General features: G+C 45.9%; 1 protein-coding gene and 1 long non-coding RNA gene across 3 annotated transcripts in view; one reads left to right on the top strand and one right to left on the bottom strand.

Moving 5' to 3' along the window:
* RPA1 (replication protein A1) overlaps positions 1-7,466 on the top strand; it is a 35,481-nt gene extending 28,015 nt beyond the window's left edge. Inside the window, exons 15-17 of the mRNA XM_075589304.1 lie at positions 2,077-2,184; positions 2,951-3,037; positions 6,210-7,466. Coding sequence (XP_075445419.1) covers positions 2,077-2,184; positions 2,951-3,037; positions 6,210-6,317 — 303 coding nt within the window. The 3' untranslated portion in view covers positions 6,318-7,466. The remainder of the gene's footprint in view (positions 1-2,076; positions 2,185-2,950; positions 3,038-6,209) is intronic.
* Positions 7,467-8,019: 553 nt separating this feature from the next.
* LOC142490956 (uncharacterized) lies at positions 8,020-13,238 on the bottom strand. Of its 2 annotated transcripts, none has more exons than XR_012800178.1 (3): positions 12,941-13,238; positions 11,685-11,789; positions 8,020-8,478 (listed from the first exon to the last, which is right to left on the bottom strand). It is a non-coding gene; the product is annotated as an uncharacterized LOC142490956 (long non-coding RNA). The 2 variants fall into 2 exon arrangements; XR_012800177.1 differs by lacking the exon at positions 12,941-13,238 and adding an exon at positions 12,497-12,832.
* Between the last annotated feature and the right edge of the window lie 8,701 nt (positions 13,239-21,939).

Genomic DNA, 21,939 nt, shown 5'->3' with positions numbered 1-21,939 from the left:
GTGAAAACGGCTAACACAGTAACTGCAACCCTGGTTATCCATCATACATTTGTTACTGAAGTTTACTTAGACTTTACCTCCAATCCCATATTGATTTTGCCTTCACCTGACCCTTACATATATTGAACAGGCTGCTAATATTTGTGGGAAGCATTACATTTAAAAAAAGTATATTGCGGAAGCTCTACATAACATTGCTTTTGAAGTGACGTTCCCACTTGACGTCCCTGGTTGTTTATTTTATTTTTTAAAAAAAGTACAGTAAATGAGTTCCCTACTTGCCAGGTCACCCCAATGATCCAACACTCCTTAAAATTACTTTTTAAACGTGTTAAAATACCTGTTTTTATTTTATTCTAATTCTTTCTATGTGGTCACCAAATTGTGTCCGGCGCTGCATCCTCTTGCAGCCATGGACAGAATAAAAATGGGGGAAAAAAGAAAATCTGAATTTTTTTTTTAATGCTTCCCTACACATTGTTACACTTTTACCCTACGAGGGATTGCCCCTTTAAAACAGACACTGGTCCTTGTTATGATTTTGTCTTCATTGCAACGCTAATATATCTTGTGAACTTGGACTGCTCATTCTGCAGTCCCCAGAGCTGCTGTGAGACTTACAATTTAGCTCAAATGTCACTCCCATCCCAGCGCAAGGCAACTGCCCAATGGTCTATTCCCTGCGCCTTACTATTACTGTCATTGATCAAAAACAGGAGCTAAAGCTGGCATCTCCTGCCAAGTCCTTCCTGCGAGAAGTCTTTGTACTGGTGTAAATAAAACTGAGGCTGCACTCTATTTTCGTGTGGCTGTGCATGCTGTGTTTTTGTTTGGCTAACTGGTTATTAAACAGATTGTTTCAAGCCCAGACACTGTAATTTAAACCGTTTTAAGACGGAAAAAAAAAACTAAAATGTTTGTGCTGTTACCATAAGGTTGCAAGGAGTAACTTCTCAATTCCTATTTATTATCTGGCATGCATTACTCTGAAAGCAGAGCTAAACAGGGCATTATGAAGACAAATTAACGTTTAAATGTTTCTAGTGAGCCGAAATTGCACTTAGGGCCGCAGGCCTATATTTAGTCCTCTCAGGAGCCGTGCCCTGCTCCTACTGCATTAATGGCGCCTGCTTCAAAAGCAGAGCCTATTTCTGCCCGTCTGTGAGATGAATTTATATGCCGGTGCGCGGAGATAATTCTAGCTCCTGCGAAAGGCTGCCAGTTCTCCACATGCGGCCTCGCCACTTTCATACAAGTGCTTGTTGGCCCTGACCCGACGGGGAGAGAGCGATTTCCTTTCTTCTCTCGGGCTCATTATATGCATCAGCCCTCGGCAGCTGTGACGACTTCCAATCAAGCTGTTTAATGCCTGCCGAAATCTCTAATGATCTAAAATGGCAGTAGGGTGTTGTAGAACGTATAAATAACAGGCCGTTGGCGAAATTTGAATTGAACTCGCGTTTTATTTCTTTTCCAACGCGTAGATTCCCCTTGCCCTGCTCACTAAGCTGCCATGGGCACTTGCCCTTTCTGCGGTAACCTACTCTGGCCCGTGTCGGACCCAAAGCTTCAGATCCTAGTCGTTGTCCAGTAGCTATAATTAAAACAATTTTTCGTGGGTTGATCGTTTTCACCATCTATTAAAGGTGCAATTTTGTAAACTTTTCACGGATGCCTTTTTTTTAGTGGTACACTCTTTTTGTGCTATAGTACTCATGTTACCTGCTTATGTTTTTTCCCGAGTGTAACAAGTGAACGTTTTCCCTACAGGAAGTGGACGTTTTTTCTTTGTCTTGCATATGATCCAGGACGAGCGATTTCTATAGTACTGAAATTACTGGTCTTTTTGTGTCTTATAATACCTCTACGATTTGTACCTCTACCTTTTTAGTGTGTCTGTCTGCCTGTCTGTCTGTCTATTTAAATAGTGCTGATTTATAACCAAAAAAAAAAAAAAGCAAGCCATGCACATTCTCTACCATTTGGAAATATTACGTTGCATTAAACAACTTTAAAATATGTAAAAATACAAAGTTCAGAGCTTGTCGTGGTATCTTATCGAATCCTCTCTTGCAGGCCAACATTGCAGATTTTGCGGAGAACCAGTGGGTCACCTGCTTCCAGGAGTCTGCAGAGGCCATTCTTGGGCAGAATGCTACTTACCTGGGAGAACTCAAGGAGAAGGTGAGCTTGTTGCTACAATTTGTGACTGATTAAAGTATTTGGGACCGATGCTGACCTCTAAATGTTTTTGTTGCTCATATACATGATGTGCAAAATGCTTTTGCATTGATTTTGTTAGTCTGCTATATGGATAAATGAGATTTACAATAAGTGAAATCCACTACATTCTGTTCCTTTTTAAAGAAAAAAAAACAAAAATCCGCCAAAAATAGACAAAATCGAGGAATAAAAAAAAATAGATGTATACATCTTCCCCCTAATTTGCAACCCTAAGGTACTTTGCATAATGATAATGTCACCGTTCTAAAAAAACAAAAGGGGCCTCCTTGTGTCATGTATTAGTAGTGTTTACGGATGTGAGCCCGTACCATGTGCAGAGACTGCAATGCCGTGTGGAACTGGGGCTTCTGTGCATTGTAACAGGCAGATGCTATTGAGGGTAAATGATTCTTACAAGCTTTTTGCTCATCTTGACGGTTTTGTCTCTATTTATCTGAATGCAAACTGCTTTTCCTCATCTCTTCAGGAAAAAAAAAGTGCTCTCTGCTGCTTTTCATTTAAAAGTAGTCTGTGGGTGTCCACACTCTTACAGCGATCGCATTCTTTGTTGAATAAATTCCCTCTGGGAAGAGAGAAGGATTTTTTTTTTCCTGATGACTGCTGAGCTGTTTTGACAAGTTTAAAGGTGCAATTAGTTCCCGGATGGAGGAAGCTATGTTCTCTGTTCTCTCCCTCTCTCTCTCTCACTCCTGTGTTCTCCTTGCAGAATGAACAAGCTTTTGAGGAGGTCTTTCAGAATGCCAACTTCCATTCTTATACCTTCAGGGTTCGGGTTAAGCTGGAGACATACAATGTAAGTACATATTCCTGATCCCGAGTATAAAGTTTGCTCTCAATGCAGCCACCTCTAAGTTTGAATGATGGCAACTCTTTGCCAGATCTCTGGGATTTACAAGCAGCCATAAATAAGGGTATTGGTGAATTTTATTGACCAGTTTCCATTCATTGGGCTAAAGCACAGGGTGATCAGAGTAGAAGTTGCTACTTCTAATTAATGCTTCCTTTCCATTTTGCCTTGTACAACCATGGCATTGCTCATTTGTACTGTATGTAGTGGGGTTTCTTTGAATTTCTAAGTATTCTAGTCTTTGCATAACTGCCTTTATGTAATTTTGTAATGCTCCTAATTTGCTGTGCTCTATGAATCCTTGGGGTTTCACAGGCGTTTGCTGGGAGCTAACTGGGAAAGATTTTTTTGTGGGTATTTTATTGTTAGGTTTTTAAAAAAAAATATTTTAAGAACTTATGCAGGTTAATAAAACAGTCTACAATATCTAGCAGTGTTTCTTTAGAAATTAGATTTTATAGTGCTGCTATATATTTCTAGTTACATAGGATGGCTAAGAGTGGGCATAGCAGGAGATCACTTTGGCAGTGAAGTTTGAAAGTCACTGTTCTGTGCACAAGATCGGTCAACTGTTATTAGCAACGTTGCAGTCTCCAGCACAACATTGTGGTTTAAATATCTCGTTTACAGAAGACCCAATAACTTTTCCAATGATATTGAATTGGAAGAAAAAAAAAATACAATTTCAGAAACTGGAAAAACGCCAATAAATATATTTTATTTCCTTATTTTAGTTTTCATAGAGAGTACATGGAACGTTTACTTCCATTGTGTTTTAAGCATTGTGTTGTCTAGTACCCAGTCCTTTTGTATGCCATACCAGAAACTAAGATTGTGTCGTAGGTGGTTACAGGCAGCTCTGTGTCCTTTTTTGTGTGTGTGGGAGAATCAGTGAGATTGGGTGGTTTAAATATCAACAAAATACTGGCAAAAATGCAGGCCTCCTGGTTGTGAAGTATTAGCAAATTGTTGACAAGCCTCACATTTCTGTCACTGTGTGGGTTGTGTAACGTTCCAGGTTGCTTGAAATGTCAAACGTGTAGCGATACCCAGGTGTTTCCATCTCGCAGCTTCCCACGTTTATTATAATTGCCTAAATCGGCACTACCACCTACTCTACTACCTTTAGCTAAGTGGCTGATTTAGGTAGCGCCATATGAACTGCCTACTCTTGGCTTGTCTGCATATGAGGCTCAGGAGGAAGCTTGGCATTCAGACTCGAGCCTGCTGACCTTAGCAGCTGCATCTCCCCACATCTAATAAGTATCCAGTGCAATGGACTCGCGACTAGGCAGGGAGCATTACAGATGGCCAACTGCAAGAAAGGTCTTTGATCTGTGTTGTGCCTTCTCTGGTGAAATGTCGGTTTCCACCAAATTCTACCTAATGTTACAACAGTATACAGAGCACCTTCTATTTGCGCGCCTCTCACCTTTGTGTACTGCACATGTATACCGTCCACTTTCGTGTTCTAACAGCAGCTTTTGATTCCGGTTACTATAAATCTCTCGTCGTTATCCTCGAGTAACATTGATCAACTTGTTAATTTCCCTCCGTTTGCTTCAGATAAACCCGACATGATGGTGCGCAGGTAATCTGCACTCTTGATGGATTGCATTACAAACCCGAAACAAATGGCTCACAAAACACTGTAATATAATTAATTGGGGGAAAAAATATACATCAATTAAACCTACTGAAACTGTGCTGCTCCAGCTCCTCCCAGGTGCACACATAAAAGGAATTATTTTATAACCTACCTACTAGTTATGTGGCTCCCGCTGCTCTCTTGTTGAATCTTTAGAAAACAAAGTGATTTTTAACTGCACACTATAGGTGAATAACCCTTGCTTTGACTTGTTTTCGATTGATGTATAATTTGTGTTGATCAAAATTCGTTTACTTCCCACCCTCACTGTAGAGCAGGTTATTGAATATTTAAGATTTGAATGTGTGAATAGGGTAGCGGGCATCAAAGGTTTGAGAGAACCTCGGAGAGAGCAAGTTCTCCCCCTGCTCCTTTTTGTGGAATCTGGCAGTGCTGAATAGGCGTTTGCAAAGGCCCCTCTCTCCTTCCGGTATCTATATTGGACATAACAGGCACTGGGTGGTTGAGTACACATTTGATTAACAAGCACTCCCCCTATTCAAAAGATTTTTTTTTTTTTTTTTTAAGACGTCAAAACAGCCGAATGTATCTTACGTCTGCTTTACATTTGTTTAAGGAATAGAACTACTACATGTTTGCAAAATAACCGGTAGTCCAACGATATAATGCGATTTAAAAGATGCATTAAATGCATCTACAGCCGTTACAAGCCCTATACATTGGTGGGCAAACAGGTGGCCTTTGGTGCAGCTTTTGGGGGTGGGGGCCTTCACATTTGGCCCCCAACCACTGGCTGCTTCTCTCCCTAGTGCAGAGATGTTGCTGGTTTGGATCGTAGCTTCTCCCAACTCTCTGTTCTCCTTAATGGCAGCGTGCAGATGGATGCTGTATTGTGCAGCTCCTCATCTGTGCTTATCACAAGTCCCTGTGTAAGAAGAGGAGTGGAATTAAGCAGGCAGAAGCACGCAGACACACGCTTTCACTGCTGAAGGGCCACACATTCAGCCTTTGAAGTATATCATGTTTCCTACCACTGGCATAAAAAAAACAGTTCATGCACTGTGTATGTGACTGTGATTTGCACATTTCTAGCATTTACATTTCTTTCCCCAAAACCTTTTATAAGTTCATGCTGTCACAGGAACTTTATTTCTGGCCCTTATTTCAAATCAAGATAGAAGGGCTTTAAGTGCGAAGAAAAACTTCTGTTACTGTGGGTGAGTGTGGAAAGTGTACACTCAAATGGGTCTGACACAAACATGTGTTATTGAAACTTTTTTACAGCAGCTGTTTGCGTGGTGACCCATAAACTAGATCAATATACAGACTCCTTAAAGTCCAGAATGGTTTTCATCACAAATTAAGGACATAACCTCTCCTCCACCCAAATGCTCACAAACTACAATGCTTCTTAGGAAGACATTGATATGATTCGGTTTTAGGTCTTGGGATGTTGATAACCTGGTTATTGATGACTTGCACTTGTGTATTTCTCAACCCCCTGTACAGGATGAATCTCGTATCAAGGCCACACTTATGGACGTGAAACCGATTGACCATAAAGAATACTCCCGACGGCTAATCCTGAACATCCGGAAACTTGCTCAAGGGGTCTGAGGTGCGATCCCGCAAAATCGTACGAACTGGCAGCGACTTCTCCCAAAAGAGCTGGAACCCGGCTGTAATATAAATGGCACAGTACTTCTGTCCTCGAACACAATTGTATCATTTCCAAAACATGTTACATACGCATTTAGTTCTCGGTATTGTAGCTGAACAGGGCTACCCCCGAAAAGCTGCACATACAGGACACTTTATTTTACCTTCCTGTAATGTTCCTTAATGACTTCCAGGAATATTGAATCCTATTCTTCCCCACTATAATGCAGACACAAACATGCAATGCAGAAATCGACACGGTGCTGGTTAACGGTGCAGCACGTTGATGGTCCACATAATGGATCTAGTTTCCAAATGTATTCCACCTGCAGAGGAGAGGTAGGGAATGAGCGGCACTTGTGATGTGACATATCTGTACCTTTGCCCGCCTCTATTGTAAATGTTTCCCTGATTATGGCTCTTAAACTTGCCTTCCCAAGCTTCTGTCTTCTGATGCTCATTCATTAAAAGGTTTAATTACATTTAGATAGAACTTAATTAGCATCCAGAGAAATAATTGCCCGCTATAGTGGCTGAGCGATTGCCCAGTCCCTTTCAGCACGGTGAAAGGTTGCACAGGGCTGTGGCTGATTGAGGCTCACTCCCCCGCCTGCGTAGGTCTGGGGGTTCCCACCTCCACTGTGAGCCTCTGCTTGAACTGGGTAAATGTGGCACACTGTTTGCAAATGCTTGGAATGACAATATGGAAGAATTATTAATCAAAGACCTATCTCTTCCATCTGAAGACTTTCCTTCGGGGTTTAATAGACTGAGTCAGATGGGCCTGATATTAATCAAAATTGTCTCTTCTGAGGAGCTCTGATAAGCATTGACTCTCTGGCCCCTGGGGAAATCTGGCCAACTACAAAGCTTTGCTTTATTTTTCATTTAAATTAATATTGTGCTTTCTTTTTTTTGACAGTGTAATTGCAGAAGTTTGCTGCCTGTACATTTACTGCTTTTTTCCCCCATGTTTGAACTGCTTTTTGTTTTATTTTTGTTTTGCTTTTCCTCAATTGTGATGAAAGTAATCAGTGTAGTTATATGGTGAAGAATAAAAGTACCTTCTTTATTCCTTGAAGTGAATTAAAAAAAAAAGTTTCGTTTTGCATGTGTTTTGTACTTTTCTGTAAGCCAATTTCTACCGGAAAGCAAACGTATTTTTGTTAAAAGGTGCTATAGGAAACTCAGAGGCTGGAAAAGCTGACCTTTCCCAGACTTATAAGCATTTGCGCTCTAAGATGGGTTTCTTGGCTTCCACGGTTTCAAATAGCTGAGGCAGCATCTTTTTATGCTTTTACTGACACGTGCACAGCCGTCTGAAACCAAGCAGGATTTAGATTTTGCCTAGAAAACTATTTCTGCTGGTGGGATGCTTCAAGAGCTGTTAGCAGCTGCATGCGAGGGATTCATTATATTCACTGCATGTCTCCTGCTAGCGGAAACATCCTCTGCCTTGTCTGTGTGCTAGAGGTCCAGTCTTGCACTATTGCAGATCTCTTGCCTAGCATACACGCACAGCTCTGTATCGGCCACTGTTTATCTAAAGACACGGGTTGGGCGATAACAGAAACACTTCCCACGATAATGATATATTAAGCAATAAAGACCCAATAGAAAAGAAAAAAATGAGTCGTCAAAAACTGTTCCTGGTCATTAATTGTGAAACATATTTTGTATATAAATGCATTGCGTTCTTAGCAAATGTAAAATAGCAAATCAGTCATTTTAGAAAACTTTTTTTAAATGAAACAACAAATGAACTTTAAAAAACACACATTAGTCCCCCTCTACTGCCAGTGGCGTAGTTACAGCGGAAGGGGCCACCGGGCATTTCACTTGCCATCTCTCGTCGGTGTGATGACGTGTTGTCATGGCAATGCGTCACCGTATCATGTCGATGCAGTGTCTGCAGGAGGGCTACTCAAACAGAAGCCCCACACTCCCCTGGCAATCTGTTTCATTGCTGTGGGGAAGAGAGCGGGGCCTCTGTAACCGCTTGGAGTGGTTCATCACGAGTCAGGAGGGTCCCAGCTCCCTTCTGGCCCTCCCGGGCGGTAGTTACACCACTGTCTCCTGCACACTTAATGCGGGGAGGAGTGGGATAAGGGCCCGTGACCTGGGAACATAAAGAGTATTGAAAGTTAGTCACGGTTTTTTCCTGATATGCTAAACCAGGGGTGGCAGACACTAGTACTCGATTGCCACCAACAGGCCAGGTATTGGGAATATCCCTGCTTCAGCTGGTGGGTGAGTCATTCTGACTAAGCCAACTGTGCTGAAGCAGAGCTATCCTTAAATACCACCAGCTGGCCTGTTGGTGGCACTTCAGTTGGTCACCCCTGTGTTATACAGTTGTTCAAACGGGTTTAATGACGTGGTTTAACTGTCTGAAGCCAGCAGGTTTAGTGAGCTTCACATGGGTAAACATCACATGCGGGTACTAGCACAGCATTTGTCACTGCAAACTGAAGTACCGTTGGAGTTCAACCCCACCTAATATGAGCAAGTATATGAAGTATGAATGTCAATTAACTATTACGTACTAATTACCATTACTAATTGAAGATGCAATACGACCTGCAGCTGGATGGAGCAGTTTGGGGGAGCAGAGTGCAGACTAGCGGAGCTTCCACTTCAGAAGGGAGTGAGCTCGTGCCTGGCGCCCATTATCTACTCTTATACATTAGTCAAGTGGCTTCCAACATTTTTTTTTTTTTTGGTGAAGGAACCCTTTGTGAGATTCTGAGGCACCCCAACCCTCTATTAGTGTCTGACAGCAGATGCTTTGTAAGCAACCCCAACCCTCTCTAATAGCACGTCTGAGATCAGATGCATTGTAAAGAACCCCAACCCTCTAATAGCGTGTCTCAGATCAGATGCATTGTAAGGAACCCCAACCCTCTCTAATAGCGCGTCTGAGATCAGATGCATTGTAAAGAACCCCAACCCTCTAATAGCGCGTCTGAGATCAGATGCATTGTAAAGAACCCCAACCCTCTAATAGCGCCTCTGAGATAAGATACATTTCTTAAATTACATTACATAAATTCTTCTGTATTTGGTACAATTTTCAAATGACCATAACAGGGAATCCTTTAAAGATGCCTAGGAACCCCTGCCGAAAAACATTGCATTAGGCCTGGGACATAGTGAATTAAATCAGTGCGAAGGCGCGCTGAGGCTCAGGGAAAGTGGTGCTTTCCCTCGCCTTACACAGCGCGCCATCCGTAGGCGTGTCGGGGGCGGGCCAGTGACGTCACGGCTGGAACCGCTCACGTGACCGGCCCTGCGCTGCGGCGAGCGCCAAATTTGAAATCTTCCTGAGACGCTTCCCCAAGCGTGCAGATGCATACGCGAGCCCCTGCTAAAGCCGCTCTCATTGCGGCTGCAGGGGCACATTGCCGAGTGTGAGCACGGCTCAGCCTTGCTCACACCACTATGTCCCAGGCCTTAGACTCTCCAAAGGCCTGAGGCTGCTCTGTATGCCACGCCCCCTCCTATTGTGTCCTCCCTCCAATACCTCTGTAAAAGTCCCACTCCAGCACCAGCCTGAGTGAACTTATCAAGCCAGTCCCAGGTGCAGAGTGATTAGATCACCCACTCATGGAGCACGGCTGATCATAGATCACCATATCACACAGGAGTGCTCACATCACCTCCCGCTCCCTACGTTTAGAGCGACATTATGCAGCTCCCCCTCCCCCCTCCGCCTCTTGCCTTTCTCTTCTCCCCCCCTTGCTTTTCTCTTTCCCCTCCCCTCTCGCCTTTCTCTACCCCCTCTCGCCTTTCTCTCCTCCCTCTCGCCTTTCTCTCCCCCCTCGCCTTTCTCTCCCCCCCCTCGCCTTTCCCCCCTCTGGCCTTTCTCTACCCCCTCTGGCCTTTCTCTCCCCCCTCTCGCCTTTCTCTCCCCCCTCTCGCCTTTCTCCTCCCCCCCTCTCGCCTTTCTCTTCCCCCCCCTCTCGCCTTTCTCTTCCCCCCCTCTCGCCTTTCTCTTCCCCCCTCTCGCCTTTCTCTTCCCCCCCTCTCGCCTTTCTCTTCCCCCCCTCTTGCCTTTCTCTCTCCCCCAACCACCTCTTGCCTTTCTCTCTCCCCCCACCACCTCTTGCCTTTCTCTCCCCCCACCACCTCTTGCCTTTCTCTCCCCCCACCACCTCTTGCCTTTCTCTCTCCCCCTCTTGCCTTTCTCTCTCTCCCCCCCTCTTGCCTTTCTCTCTCTCCCCCCCTCTTGCCTTTCTCTCTCTCCCCCCCTCTTGCCTTTCTCTCTCCCCCCCTCTTGCCTTTCTCTCTCCCCCCTCTTGCCTTTCTCTCTCTCCCCCCCCCCTCTTGCCTTTCTCTCTCTCCCCCCCTCTTGCCTTTCTCTCTCTCCCCCCCTCTTGCCTTTCTCTCTCTCCCCCCCTCTTGCCTTTCTCTCTCCCCCCCCTTGCCTTTCTCTCTCTCCCCCCCTCTTGCCTTTCTCTCTCCCCCCCCTTGCCTTTCTCTCTCTCTCTCCCCCCCCCTTGCCTTTCTCTCTCTCCCCACCCCCCCTCTGGCCTTTCTCTCCCCCCTCTCGCCTTTCTCTCCCCCCTCTCGCCTTTCTCTCCCCCCTCTCGTCTTTCTCCTCCCCCCCCTCGCCTTTCTCTCCCCCCTCTCGCCTTTCTCTCCCCCCTCTCGTCTTTCTCCTCCCCCTCTCGCCTTTCTCTTCCCCCCCTCTCGCCGTTCTCTTCCCCCCCTCTCGCCTTTCTCTTCCCCCCCTCTCGCCTTTCTCTTCCCCCCCTCTCGCCTTTCTCTTCCCCCCCTCTCGCCTTTCTCTTAACCCCCTCTCGCCTTTCTCTTCCCCCCCTCTTGCCTTTCTCTTCCCCCCTCTCGCCTTTCTCTTCCCCCTCTCGCCTTTCTCTTCCCCCCTCTCGCCTTTCTCTTCCCACCTCTCGCCTTTCCCTTCATTGCCCCCCCTCTCGCCTTTCTCTTCATCCCCCCCTCGCCTTTCTCTCCCCCCCACCACCTCTTGCCTTTCTCTCTCTCTCCCCCCCTCCCTCTTGCCTTTCTCTCTCTCCCCCCCTCCCTCTTGCTTTTCTCTATCTCCCCACCCCCCTTATTACCTTTCTCTCTCTCCCCCCCCCTCTTGCCTTTCTCTCTCCCCTCTCCCCCCCTCTTGCCTTTCTTCCAATTGTATTGTGTATTCGATGTCCCATGATGTTATTTTGCTCTCTGCAGTTTTGTTTTTTGGCTATGTATGTATTTGCCAGGCTACGATTTATTTATTTAAATTTATATATACCGTATTTCCTCGATTGTAAGACGCACCATTGATTTGGTCCTTACAAGGAACATTACTTTTTCACTTACCATGTTTCAGGAGAGGGTGGCGACGGCAGGAGAGGTCCCACGTCTGCAGAGGATTGAAGGTGGACAGTGGGCGGGAGTGCCACAGCAGGACAGGTCCTAAAAAGTCTGCAGGTGAAAGAAGATGTCAGCGGGTGGGTGCTGGCGTCAGGAGATCATAATAGCAGGAGAGCTGAGCAGGAGCAGAGTGGCACAGGGAGGGACGCACTGTAACACCGGAAGTTGACCGGCGACATACAAATGAGCACACTTTTGCCTGAAATCCATTTTTACAGACCCAAAAGGTCGAAACAGCTGTCTGTTAGTGGTTTCACTGGCTTTGCATCTAATCCCATGCTGTGCTTAAAAGCTGCGGCGTGCTCACTTGCATGTCATTTCATAGAATCCCTTGCCGCAGTGGAAGCAAAAAAACACACACACACACACACACACACACACACACACACACACACACACACACACACACACACACACACACACACACACACACACACACACACACACACACACACACACACACACACACACACACACACACACACACACACATATATATCGACAAATCACCAAAAAATCTACTCTAATCACCACATATAAAACCAGAAAGGTCTAATTATCAGCACCATACAAAATAGAGGGTGTTTATTGACCTATAACACACAGGAGCCCCTGTGTGTTATGGGTCAATAAACACCCTCTATTTTTGCATATATTTTGTCTGGTGCTGATAATTACACCTTTCTGGTCTTATATATCTAGTTACGTGCTGAAACTCCCATTAGGATAGCAGCCAATGGTTGCCAGAGTGTTTTCACCTAATTCCAATGTACGTGGCTACGTGTGACAGGCCTTTGAAGCCATGATGGTGTAAATATAATCTTTGTCTATCTGCGCTATGAACCGTTTGTTCTAGGGGAAGAGCACGTCTGATGTTCAGAGCAGAAATTCTGTTCTGTTCTCTGCAGTTCAGAGCGACGTCGGTTGAGGTCGAATCTGCACTTTAGCAAACTCCCCGCATTCCTCTTTGCTCTTGAAACACAAGCTCTCTGCATCCATTTTTCTCTTCGCTTTTAGAGGCTCGGAGAGTTGTAGGCTGTTTCTTCACTCCATTCCTCCCCCCCAGCTGGTGTCTTGCTGAGAAGTCGCCTGTTCCGACCTTGCTCAGAAGTGCAGACTGCAAAATGATCTTCAGCGCTCTGAGAGATTGACAAATTATGGGTTTAAAAGCAGTGATCTGTCTTACCATTGTAGTAACCCACCTTTTTATTTCTAATCCTTCCAACCTCCAATTTACAGCAGAAGCGGCTGGAAACAAGGCGTCACAATGACAGCTTTCTGCCCTGACTCCCGTAGCCCTGTCCCAGGAGACAGATGGGGTGTTTTATCTGTGCTTATCCAAAGTACAAACACCATTCACATCTGTGACACAGAAAACCTGTGATGTTCCATGATGTGTATACCAGGGAGAACTCACTCTACTGCTGCTGTTTTCGAAGTGATAGCAAGCCTCAGCACACTTTGTACCTCTATGTCAGTGGTTCCCAACCCTATAATTTTATTGTGAAAGTCTGCGGCACCCCAACCCTCTCTAATAGTGTGTGTGTGAGATCTGATGCATTGTAAGGAACCCCAACCCTCTCTAATAGTGTGTCTGAGATCAGATGCATTGTAAGGAACCCCAACCCTCTCTAATAGCGTGTCTGAGATCAGATGCATTGTAAGGAACCCCAACCCTCTCTAATAGTGTGTCTGAGATCAGATGCATTGTAAGGAACCCCAACCCTCTCTAATAGCATGTTTGAGATCAGATGCATTGTAAATATTCTGTATTTGGTACAACTTTCAAATGACATGAAAAATGCAGTGGGACCCTTTAGTGATGCCCACGGAACCCAAGCGTTTGTAGGAACCCCTGTTAAAAAACAATGTTCTATGTAATGTAGAAGCCATAGTGTTCACATTTTCCTGTGTGCAGAACTGTGTGATGTTCCTATCATTCCCTTCATGTTCACCAAGCTCCCACTCTTCCCATTTTTATAATGAGTTTTAATCCCCACATGGAATAATTTGTATAGCCAGGAAAACATGGTATTATAGGTTGGAGAAATATATATATATATATATATATATATATATATATATATATATATATATATATATATATATATATATATATATATATATTTTTTTTTTTTTCCCTCATGTTGTAGTATCAGAGTACCCATCAAATTACAGAAAGAAATCCTGCACTATAGATATTACACTCTAACATTTTGTGTGTGAGGCACAGGGATATGAAGTTACTTACCCAAGGTCACGACAAGGTGACTGCATTCCCAGGGAATTTGCTTACAGCAGGTGTGCCCCCCCACCAGGCCAGGTTTTTTAGGATATTCCTGCTTCAGCACAGGTGACTCAATCAGTCCCTGCTTCAGCACAGGTGGCTCAATCAGTGCTGAAGCAGGGATATCCTTAAAACCTTTTTGGTTTCGTTTATGGATGTTGGTCTTTGTATTAAACTGTATTTAAACTGTATATGTCGTTATGTCTTTGTTCTTCTCTCTTCTCGGGTGCACCACCTCCGTGTTTTCATTCTCACCGAGGGTTTGTGTTCCCGGGGAGGTTTTTTTTACCTGGACACAGGTGGGTGGTGCATTTGAGAGTGAGGGCTATAAAGAGCTGAATTAAGACCACTGAAACTACTCTTTGATAAAGCGCACTTGGCGAGGAACGCGTTAGAGGTTTCTCTTTTTAAACTAGGCCTGTTTCAATAAAGTTTTTGTTATTTATTCTCTTGGCCTCCGGTTCCACGCTTTTTGCTGTGCTCTCTGTTTTCCTTTTTCCTTATCCTGCACTTACCTGTGGATGCACGCTGCTGCTGCTACCGGATGTCTTCGATTCACCAGCGTTGATTTTGTGAGTACCCCAATCATTGAACTGTATGCTGCGTTATTGTCCGTCACTAGGGGATTTGGTCTGGCATTGCGGGGGTCTGCTGGTTCCCGTCAGGGGACCTCATGATTGCCCTATACCTATGTGATTGCTTATGGGCTTAATTTGCTACAGCTTTCTGCTTTATACTCAGGACTCCGGTACATCAAGGGTTAATGTGGATGCCTCCGCGTGATGCATGTGTGTCTACTGGGCTAGTAGCGCCACACACTGAGGTTTATTCCTCTCATTGCTACTATCCTTAAAACCTGACCTCTTAGGGGGGCTCGAGGACTGCAGTTAAGCACCCCTGCCTTACAGTATTGTATCCACAGATAACACTAATACACATTTACTCAAGCTGTCTGCATGTTTCTCATTAGATTGGAAGCTCTTTGCAGCCGAGATTCCTTTCACTGCCTGCTTAAACTCTTACTTACTTTCTTCTGTCATGCCTCTGGGTTTTCTTATTTTTTTTTTTTTATCCACCTCCCCTCGCATTTGACATTATTTGTGTGGCTCCGTTTACAAAGCACTTTCCGCACAATTATCGACGTGTGAGAAAATAATATGGCAATTAAAACGTGACCGTGGTGCCTTTTTTTAATGTCGAGTGTCCGTAATCTCCCTCCTGCCTCGTTCTGGCAGATGAAAGGAGAAAATAAATCTGGTGTTGTAGATGGTTTTTTTTATGTCTGCCATTACAGATCAGCCAGTCTCCTGTGCACTGCACTGACTTCGTGAACTGTCCAGGACCTCCACCCCCGAACCAAAAAAAAATCCAAATGCTTTTCTTTCCTCCGGTGAAGACCTGTGTTCCCGAAGTATAAATATTATTGATCCTGCTATTTAATACACTAATGAAAGCCACGGCTATTGACTTTGTAATTAATATGCTGTCTCCATGTAAAGTTGGGCATAGGCAGTATGTTAGGAAACAGCTCAGCGCGTGTGCTCTACAGGTTCTGTTACACCAAACAAAGCGATTTTGCTGTGCAGTTCTGAAGTGGCTTCTCCCGTCCTGTGCTCCCTGGAGAAAGCCACTTCACTGACTCTTAGCAGACGGATTGAAGGATACGTGCCCATTCTTTCTGCCAGACTGAGCCTGAGCCGCGGCTCCTTGCGGTGTCTTCTCTAAAAAAAGAAAATCTATACGAAATAAGACGGGAGTGTGATTACGCTATGGGTATGTTGGGTAGGAAACACGTTTCTTTTTTTTTTTTTTTTTTAGTAATCGGCTGCTAATGCTTTCTAGATCTGGCCGGAGCGGATCTGCTTTGCCAACTTCCCAGTTAAGGCTAAGGCCCCGGTAACTCCGCTGCAACGCGCGCCCGCGAGATTGGCGGCGCGTGCAGCCGATTCCCTGGTCTGCAGCTCACTGCAGGAAGAGAGACCGGGGGGGGCGTGGCGAGGGAGTGACGGGGGCGCGGCCATGACGTCACCCGGCAGGTTCGTCCTCATTGGCTGAACCGCCGGGGGGCGTGCCGTATCGCTCGACGCGAGTCCTGCTCTCAATTCTATTGAGAGCAGGAGCAGCTCTCGCCCCAGCGCTGCGGCCCCCCCTCGCTGCGGGCCCGGTGCCGTTGAGGGGAGGGCTCTCGTCCGTGCAGCGTCCGCCACAGCGGACGCTGTAGTAGGCAGCGGGGTCAAGGCCTAACCCTTTCGTGCCAGAGGGAAGTGTGTAAAGCATTGAATAGCAATGTATAGTACTGTACATAGCACTCGGGCTGCGAAATAGTCAAAATGGCACTGACCATGAACCAATATCCATACAGACGTGGCCAGCCTTAGGCTGCGTCCCTGCTGGCGCTGAGCACGTGCACTTGGCGCTTTCACTTTTTGTACTCTTTATGTTGACATCCTCGCTCAACGAGGCGTGCGCGGGCACGCACGCTCTCCCAAGCTTGACGCATGAGGAGACAAAAAAAAGTGAGTTTGAAGCGCACTCAACATGCCCCCACGCGCGCTCATGCTTAGAGAGTTGGTGACATCACTGCTTTCAAGTATGAGCGCGGTCAGCGCCAGTGGGGACCCAGCCTTACCGTTCATGTGGTTGCGCCGATCGCGGCCCGGAAGTATTAACGCTGGTGAAGGTCCCATTGACCCAGTAGTTGGAGGCAGGAAGGAATTTATTTTTCCCCTTATGAGATATCATTGGATGATATGACTCTGGGGATTTTTGTTTGCCTTCCTCTGGATCAATAAGTAAGTATAGATATTGGATAAAGTATCTGTTGTCTACATTTAGCATAGGTTGAACTTGATGGACGTATGTCTTTTTTCAACCTCATCTACTATGTAACTATGTAACTTTATCTGCCTGGACCTCGGGCATCAACATTAGATTATTTCACAAGACCGAATTAGGGGAGCTCAGAGCTGCTCCTATAACAGAATGTATCAGTTACACTATATAACGTTCAATACCGTTATGACGTATGCAACTAGGGAAAGTAATGGGCCTTACATGGGTGGAAAACACATACAGAAACCTGGCGCTCCTCCCAAATTTGGCAGGCAGCTTATTAGTGAAATAAAGTCTAATAACAAAAGAAGCCATTTAGTGGCATCTTTTGATCAAAAAAAAAAAAATGATTGAAGCCTGCTAACCCCGTCAAGGTAACCGCCAACTCAGCAGGTGCCTGTACTTAATGCATATTATCTTTCATTGTCCTCTGGGCTGAACTAAGTGAGAGTCTATGGCTGAGAGAAATAAGAGAAATGTGTGTATATATTATTACTAATGCTAGTGGGAATAATAATAATGCTGAGGGAACCTTGTTTCTGTCTTTTGTCAGTTTTTAATTGCACCAAATCACAGATCGCATTATGCTTCATTCATTTAACCCTTTGGGCACTTTCACATATTTCCCTAAGTTTAGTCCAGAGGACAATAAGAAATCATATGCCTTAAGTGCAGGGACCTGCTATTATTAGAGTTTAACTAGACGGGGTAACCGACCTCAAATAGTTTTTTGATCAAAATGTGCCAATAAATGGCTTGTTGCAGGGTACATGCAACCACACACGCGGGTTCTCTTGATAAGGCTTATTTATTGAGCCTTAAAAACATACAGCATACAAAAACAAAATAGCTTCTCTTCAGCATAGAAAACAAGGCAGCTTCTCTTCAGCATGCAGGACACAGACAGTTATCACACATGTATTTTGAAAAACAGACCTTATAGCAGTAATCTGTTCAGTATTTAACTCCTGTCTCTTGACCAGCTAGCCTACATGTGTGTACACCCTGGGGGTTTTAAAACACCTTGATTATGCAGCTGGGGTCAGACTGATTAAGCAGCCCTTCTCAACTGAAACTTAACCTCCTCACTGCTGCGCTGCAAGCCTAAACATAGGTGTGCCAGGTATATGGCTGGTGACGTTCATTCACCCTGTCACATTCCTCCTCTGTTAGTGTGTGGCTGGGGGCCACGCACGGCTGAAGCCCGACAATCCACCCCTTCTCTAGAAAAGAAGTCAGCATTTGCATTTTCTTTTCCAGGCCTGTGCTGAATCTCAAATGAGAAGGGTGGGAGGGCCATATACCACCTGGTCAATCTAGCATTGGAGTGCTTCATACTATTTAACCACTTCAATGGAGCATGGTCCGTCACCAGAGTAAAATGGACTCCTGCTAGGTAATGCCTCGATTGCCCAGTTTACTGCGAGGCACTCCTTCTCAATCACTGAGTAGTTTTTTTCCCTCGGGAACAATTTCCTACTCAGAAAAAGGATCGGATGTTCCACTCCCTCAAACTGTTTTGACAACACTGCCCCTAGCCCTATCTCTGATGCATCGGTTTGCACTACAAAAGGCCTGTTGAAATCTGGGCTTCTAAGGACGGGACCCTCTGATAGACACCTTTTTATGTCCTCAAAGGTTCTCTGACACTCCCTTGACCATACCACTTGGGTAGGGGCACACTTTTTTGTGAGGTCCGTTAATGGGGCTGCAACTTCCGAGTAGTTGGGGATGAACCGCCGATAGTACCCTGCTAAACCCAGCAGAGAGCGTACCTGCGTTTTTGTTTGAGGGGTCGGAACTTCTGTCAGGGCAGCTACCTTGTCGGCTAGTGGCCTTACTTTTCCACCTCCCACTGCATACCCTAAGTATTTGGTTTCCGTCTTACCTAAGGCACATTTCTTAGGGTTGGCTGTGAGCCCTGCCTCTCTTAGAGATTTGAGGACCGCTTTCAGCCTATTTAGATGGGCCCGCTAGTGTTTACTATAAATGACAATGTCATCTAGGTAGGCTGCGGCATAAGCCCTATGGGGTCTCAGCACTTTATCCATGAGTCTCTGAAATGTGGCTGGGGCTCCATGCAGTCCAAATGGCATTGTCACAAACTGGTATAAACCCATGGGAATGGCAAAGGCTGTTTTGCACTTGGACTTTTCCTCTAAAGGTATTTGCCAGTATCTTTTTGTTAAGTCCAGCGTGGATATATATTCCGCGTTACTAAGGGCGTCAATTAACTCGTCCACCCTTGGCATCGGATATGCTTCAAACTTGGATACCGCATTGACCTTTCGGAGGTCCACACAAAATCTTACCTTCCCATCGGGTTTAGGGACCATAACTAGTGGACTACACCACTCACTGCATGATTCCTCAATCACTCCTAAGTGTAACATTTCTTGTACCTCCTTCTCTACCAGGGCCCTACGACTTTTAGGCAACCTCTAAGGACGGGAACGTACTTTTACCCCAGGTGCTGTCTTGATCACACGTGAAATTAAATTAATTTGCCCCGGCAAATCAGAAAAAACATCATGGAATTGTGTAATTATTTCTAACAAGTCCCCTTTTTGTTCAGAGGACAACTGTCTACCCATTGGGATTTTATCGTCCGCCACGATGTTCTCCCGTGGGGGCTGAGGACCCAAGTCCGTTTCCTCCTCCACCGGGTGGATGAATAGAGACTGCTGCATCTTCCAGGGTTTCAGCAAGTTCACATGGTAAATTTATTTACCCTTCCTGGACCCTGGTTGAGCGATCTCGTAATCCACATCACCCGTGCGGCGGAGTACTTCGAATGGGCCCTGCCATTTGGCTAGGAGTTTGCTCTCACAACTGGGTAACAACAACATCACCTGATCTCCTGGGTGAAACACTCTCATACGAGCATTTTGATTGTAATGTCTCTCCTGACTGTCCTGGGCTCATCTAAGATTCTCCCTAGCAAAATGCCCGACCACATCTAGGCGCTTCCTAAGGCCCAATACATATTGCAAGGTATTCTTAGAAGGGGACCGCTGTTCCTCCCAGGACTCCTTTAGGAGGTCTAGAATACCGCGGGGTTGGCGGCCATACAGCAGTTCAAATGGAGAGAATCCCGTGGAGGCCTGGGGAACTTCCCGTACTGCAAACAGCAGAAAAGGGAGAAGTTCATCCCAGGCTCTGTTATCTGAATCTACACATTTTCTCAGCATCCCTTTTAGAGTTCGGTTAAATTTTTCCACCAATCCGTCAGTCTGTGGATGGTAGACTGATGTCCGAACAGACTTGACCTCTAGTAATTTTAAGACATCCTGCATCAGTTTAGTCATAAAATTTGTACCTCGGTCTGTCAACATAACCTGGGGAAGTCCAACCCGTGAGAACAGCTCCAACAACTTGTTGGCTACTTGCTTCGCCGTTGCTGTTCTCAGGGGGAACGCCTCAGGATATCTTGTTGCATACTCAACTATTACAAGAATAAACCTGTGTCCTTTCGCAGAAGGTTCTAGAGGTCCTACCAAGTCTACCCCAATCCTCTCAAAGGGAACTGACACCAAGGGTAGGGAACCAAAGGGGCTGGTTTTTGTCCCTTCGGACTAGTTAGATGGCACTCCGGACATGCCGCAATATCACTATGCATCCCTGGCCAATAGAATCGGGACGAAATACGGTCCAATGTTTTATCCCTGCCCAGGTGACCACCCCAAGGGACAGTATGGGCTAGAGTGAACACAGATTTAACAAACGCCTTGGGAACCAATATCTGTCTGGTGACCTCTCCGGTTTGTGTCTGCCTATTCACCCTATACAGGATATCATTCGATAATTCATAATGGGGGACTACTATCACCCCCTGTGCATTCAATATCTGCTCATCAATTTTTACTACTTTATCATAGTGTCTAGCAAGGACTGGGTCTTCCCTTTGCCTCTGGGGAAAATCAGGGAGGTATAGGTCTGGTAAATCTCCAGGGTCCATATCCCCCTCCCTCTGGCCATCCCCAGTCATCACTTGTGACTTCTGGCTACTAGAATGGTCACCTTGAGACCCAGATTTCTGCAACCAGTCTTGTTTGTCAGAGCGTCTTTGCTTCCGAGTCTTTTGAACCCGGTGTCTACTGGGAAAAAGGTCTGCCGAGAAGGGGAACAGTTTGCCAGGGTTCTCCTGAGCCATAGAATAAGGCTCCTCGTGAGAGACTGGAACCATTAGGTCCGAAAAGAAAGGCTAGTCCCGGCCAAGCACAATGGGGGTAGGGATCCAAGGAGCGACTCCTACATCGAGGTAGGCCTCCTGACCTTTTACCTGTAGCCGGATTTTGGCCGTCGGATACCGTTTTACATCGCCGTGTATACATTCTATACTCCATGGGGAGTCAAAAGAACACACGTTAGGCGGTAACAGTTCCTGGAAGACCAGAGATTTCCCAGAGCCCGAATCTACAAGGGCCTGGACGTTTTTTCCCCCAACCTGGGCTGGAAGTAGCCAGGGCTTGTAACTTTCTCCAGTGAAGGCCGAGGCAACGGTCCTGCTGAAGGAACAATCCATCTGTGGACAGTCCACATGCCGGTGGCCTTGTTCTCCGCAGGCGGAACATGGAGAGGGTTCCCTCGCAGGAGGGTGCCGCGGATAGCGCTCCGCTGGACCGGATACTGGAGACCAGGCATCTGGTGGGTCCTTTGGGCGACGTCCTCGGAAGTTCCTCTCATTTGGTGACAAGCCGACATCAGGAAGGGGATGAGGGTCCCGGCGGTGCACAGTGTTTTGACTTCTTCCTTGTTGGAAGGACTGCTCCTTTCGTGGCACTTGACGGTTGCGTATGGAGGGGCCGTAGTTTCCCCGTTGTTCCAATCTCCCTCTTTGGGTATCCGCAAGTGCTGGTGAAGTTGGGTCCAAGGCACTCGCCTGATCCTCGGCCCCAAGGAAGTTCTCAACGAGTCGGACCGCCAAAGCTAGGGTTTCAGCAGCATGATGTTTTACCCACGAACGCGCAGAAGGGGGTATTATCTATAGGAATTGTTCCAAAAACCACTTGCTCAAGAATTGCCTCCTTAGTGTGCTCCTCGGGTTGTATCCAGCGAGTACACAAGTCCAATAACCGCTGA

This window comes from Ascaphus truei, chromosome 3 (assembly GCF_040206685.1).
Source record: "Ascaphus truei isolate aAscTru1 chromosome 3, aAscTru1.hap1, whole genome shotgun sequence".
NCBI classification, from domain to species: Eukaryota; Metazoa; Chordata; class Amphibia; order Anura; family Ascaphidae; genus Ascaphus; species Ascaphus truei.
This window is presented reverse-complemented; position numbering and strand designations above follow the sequence as displayed.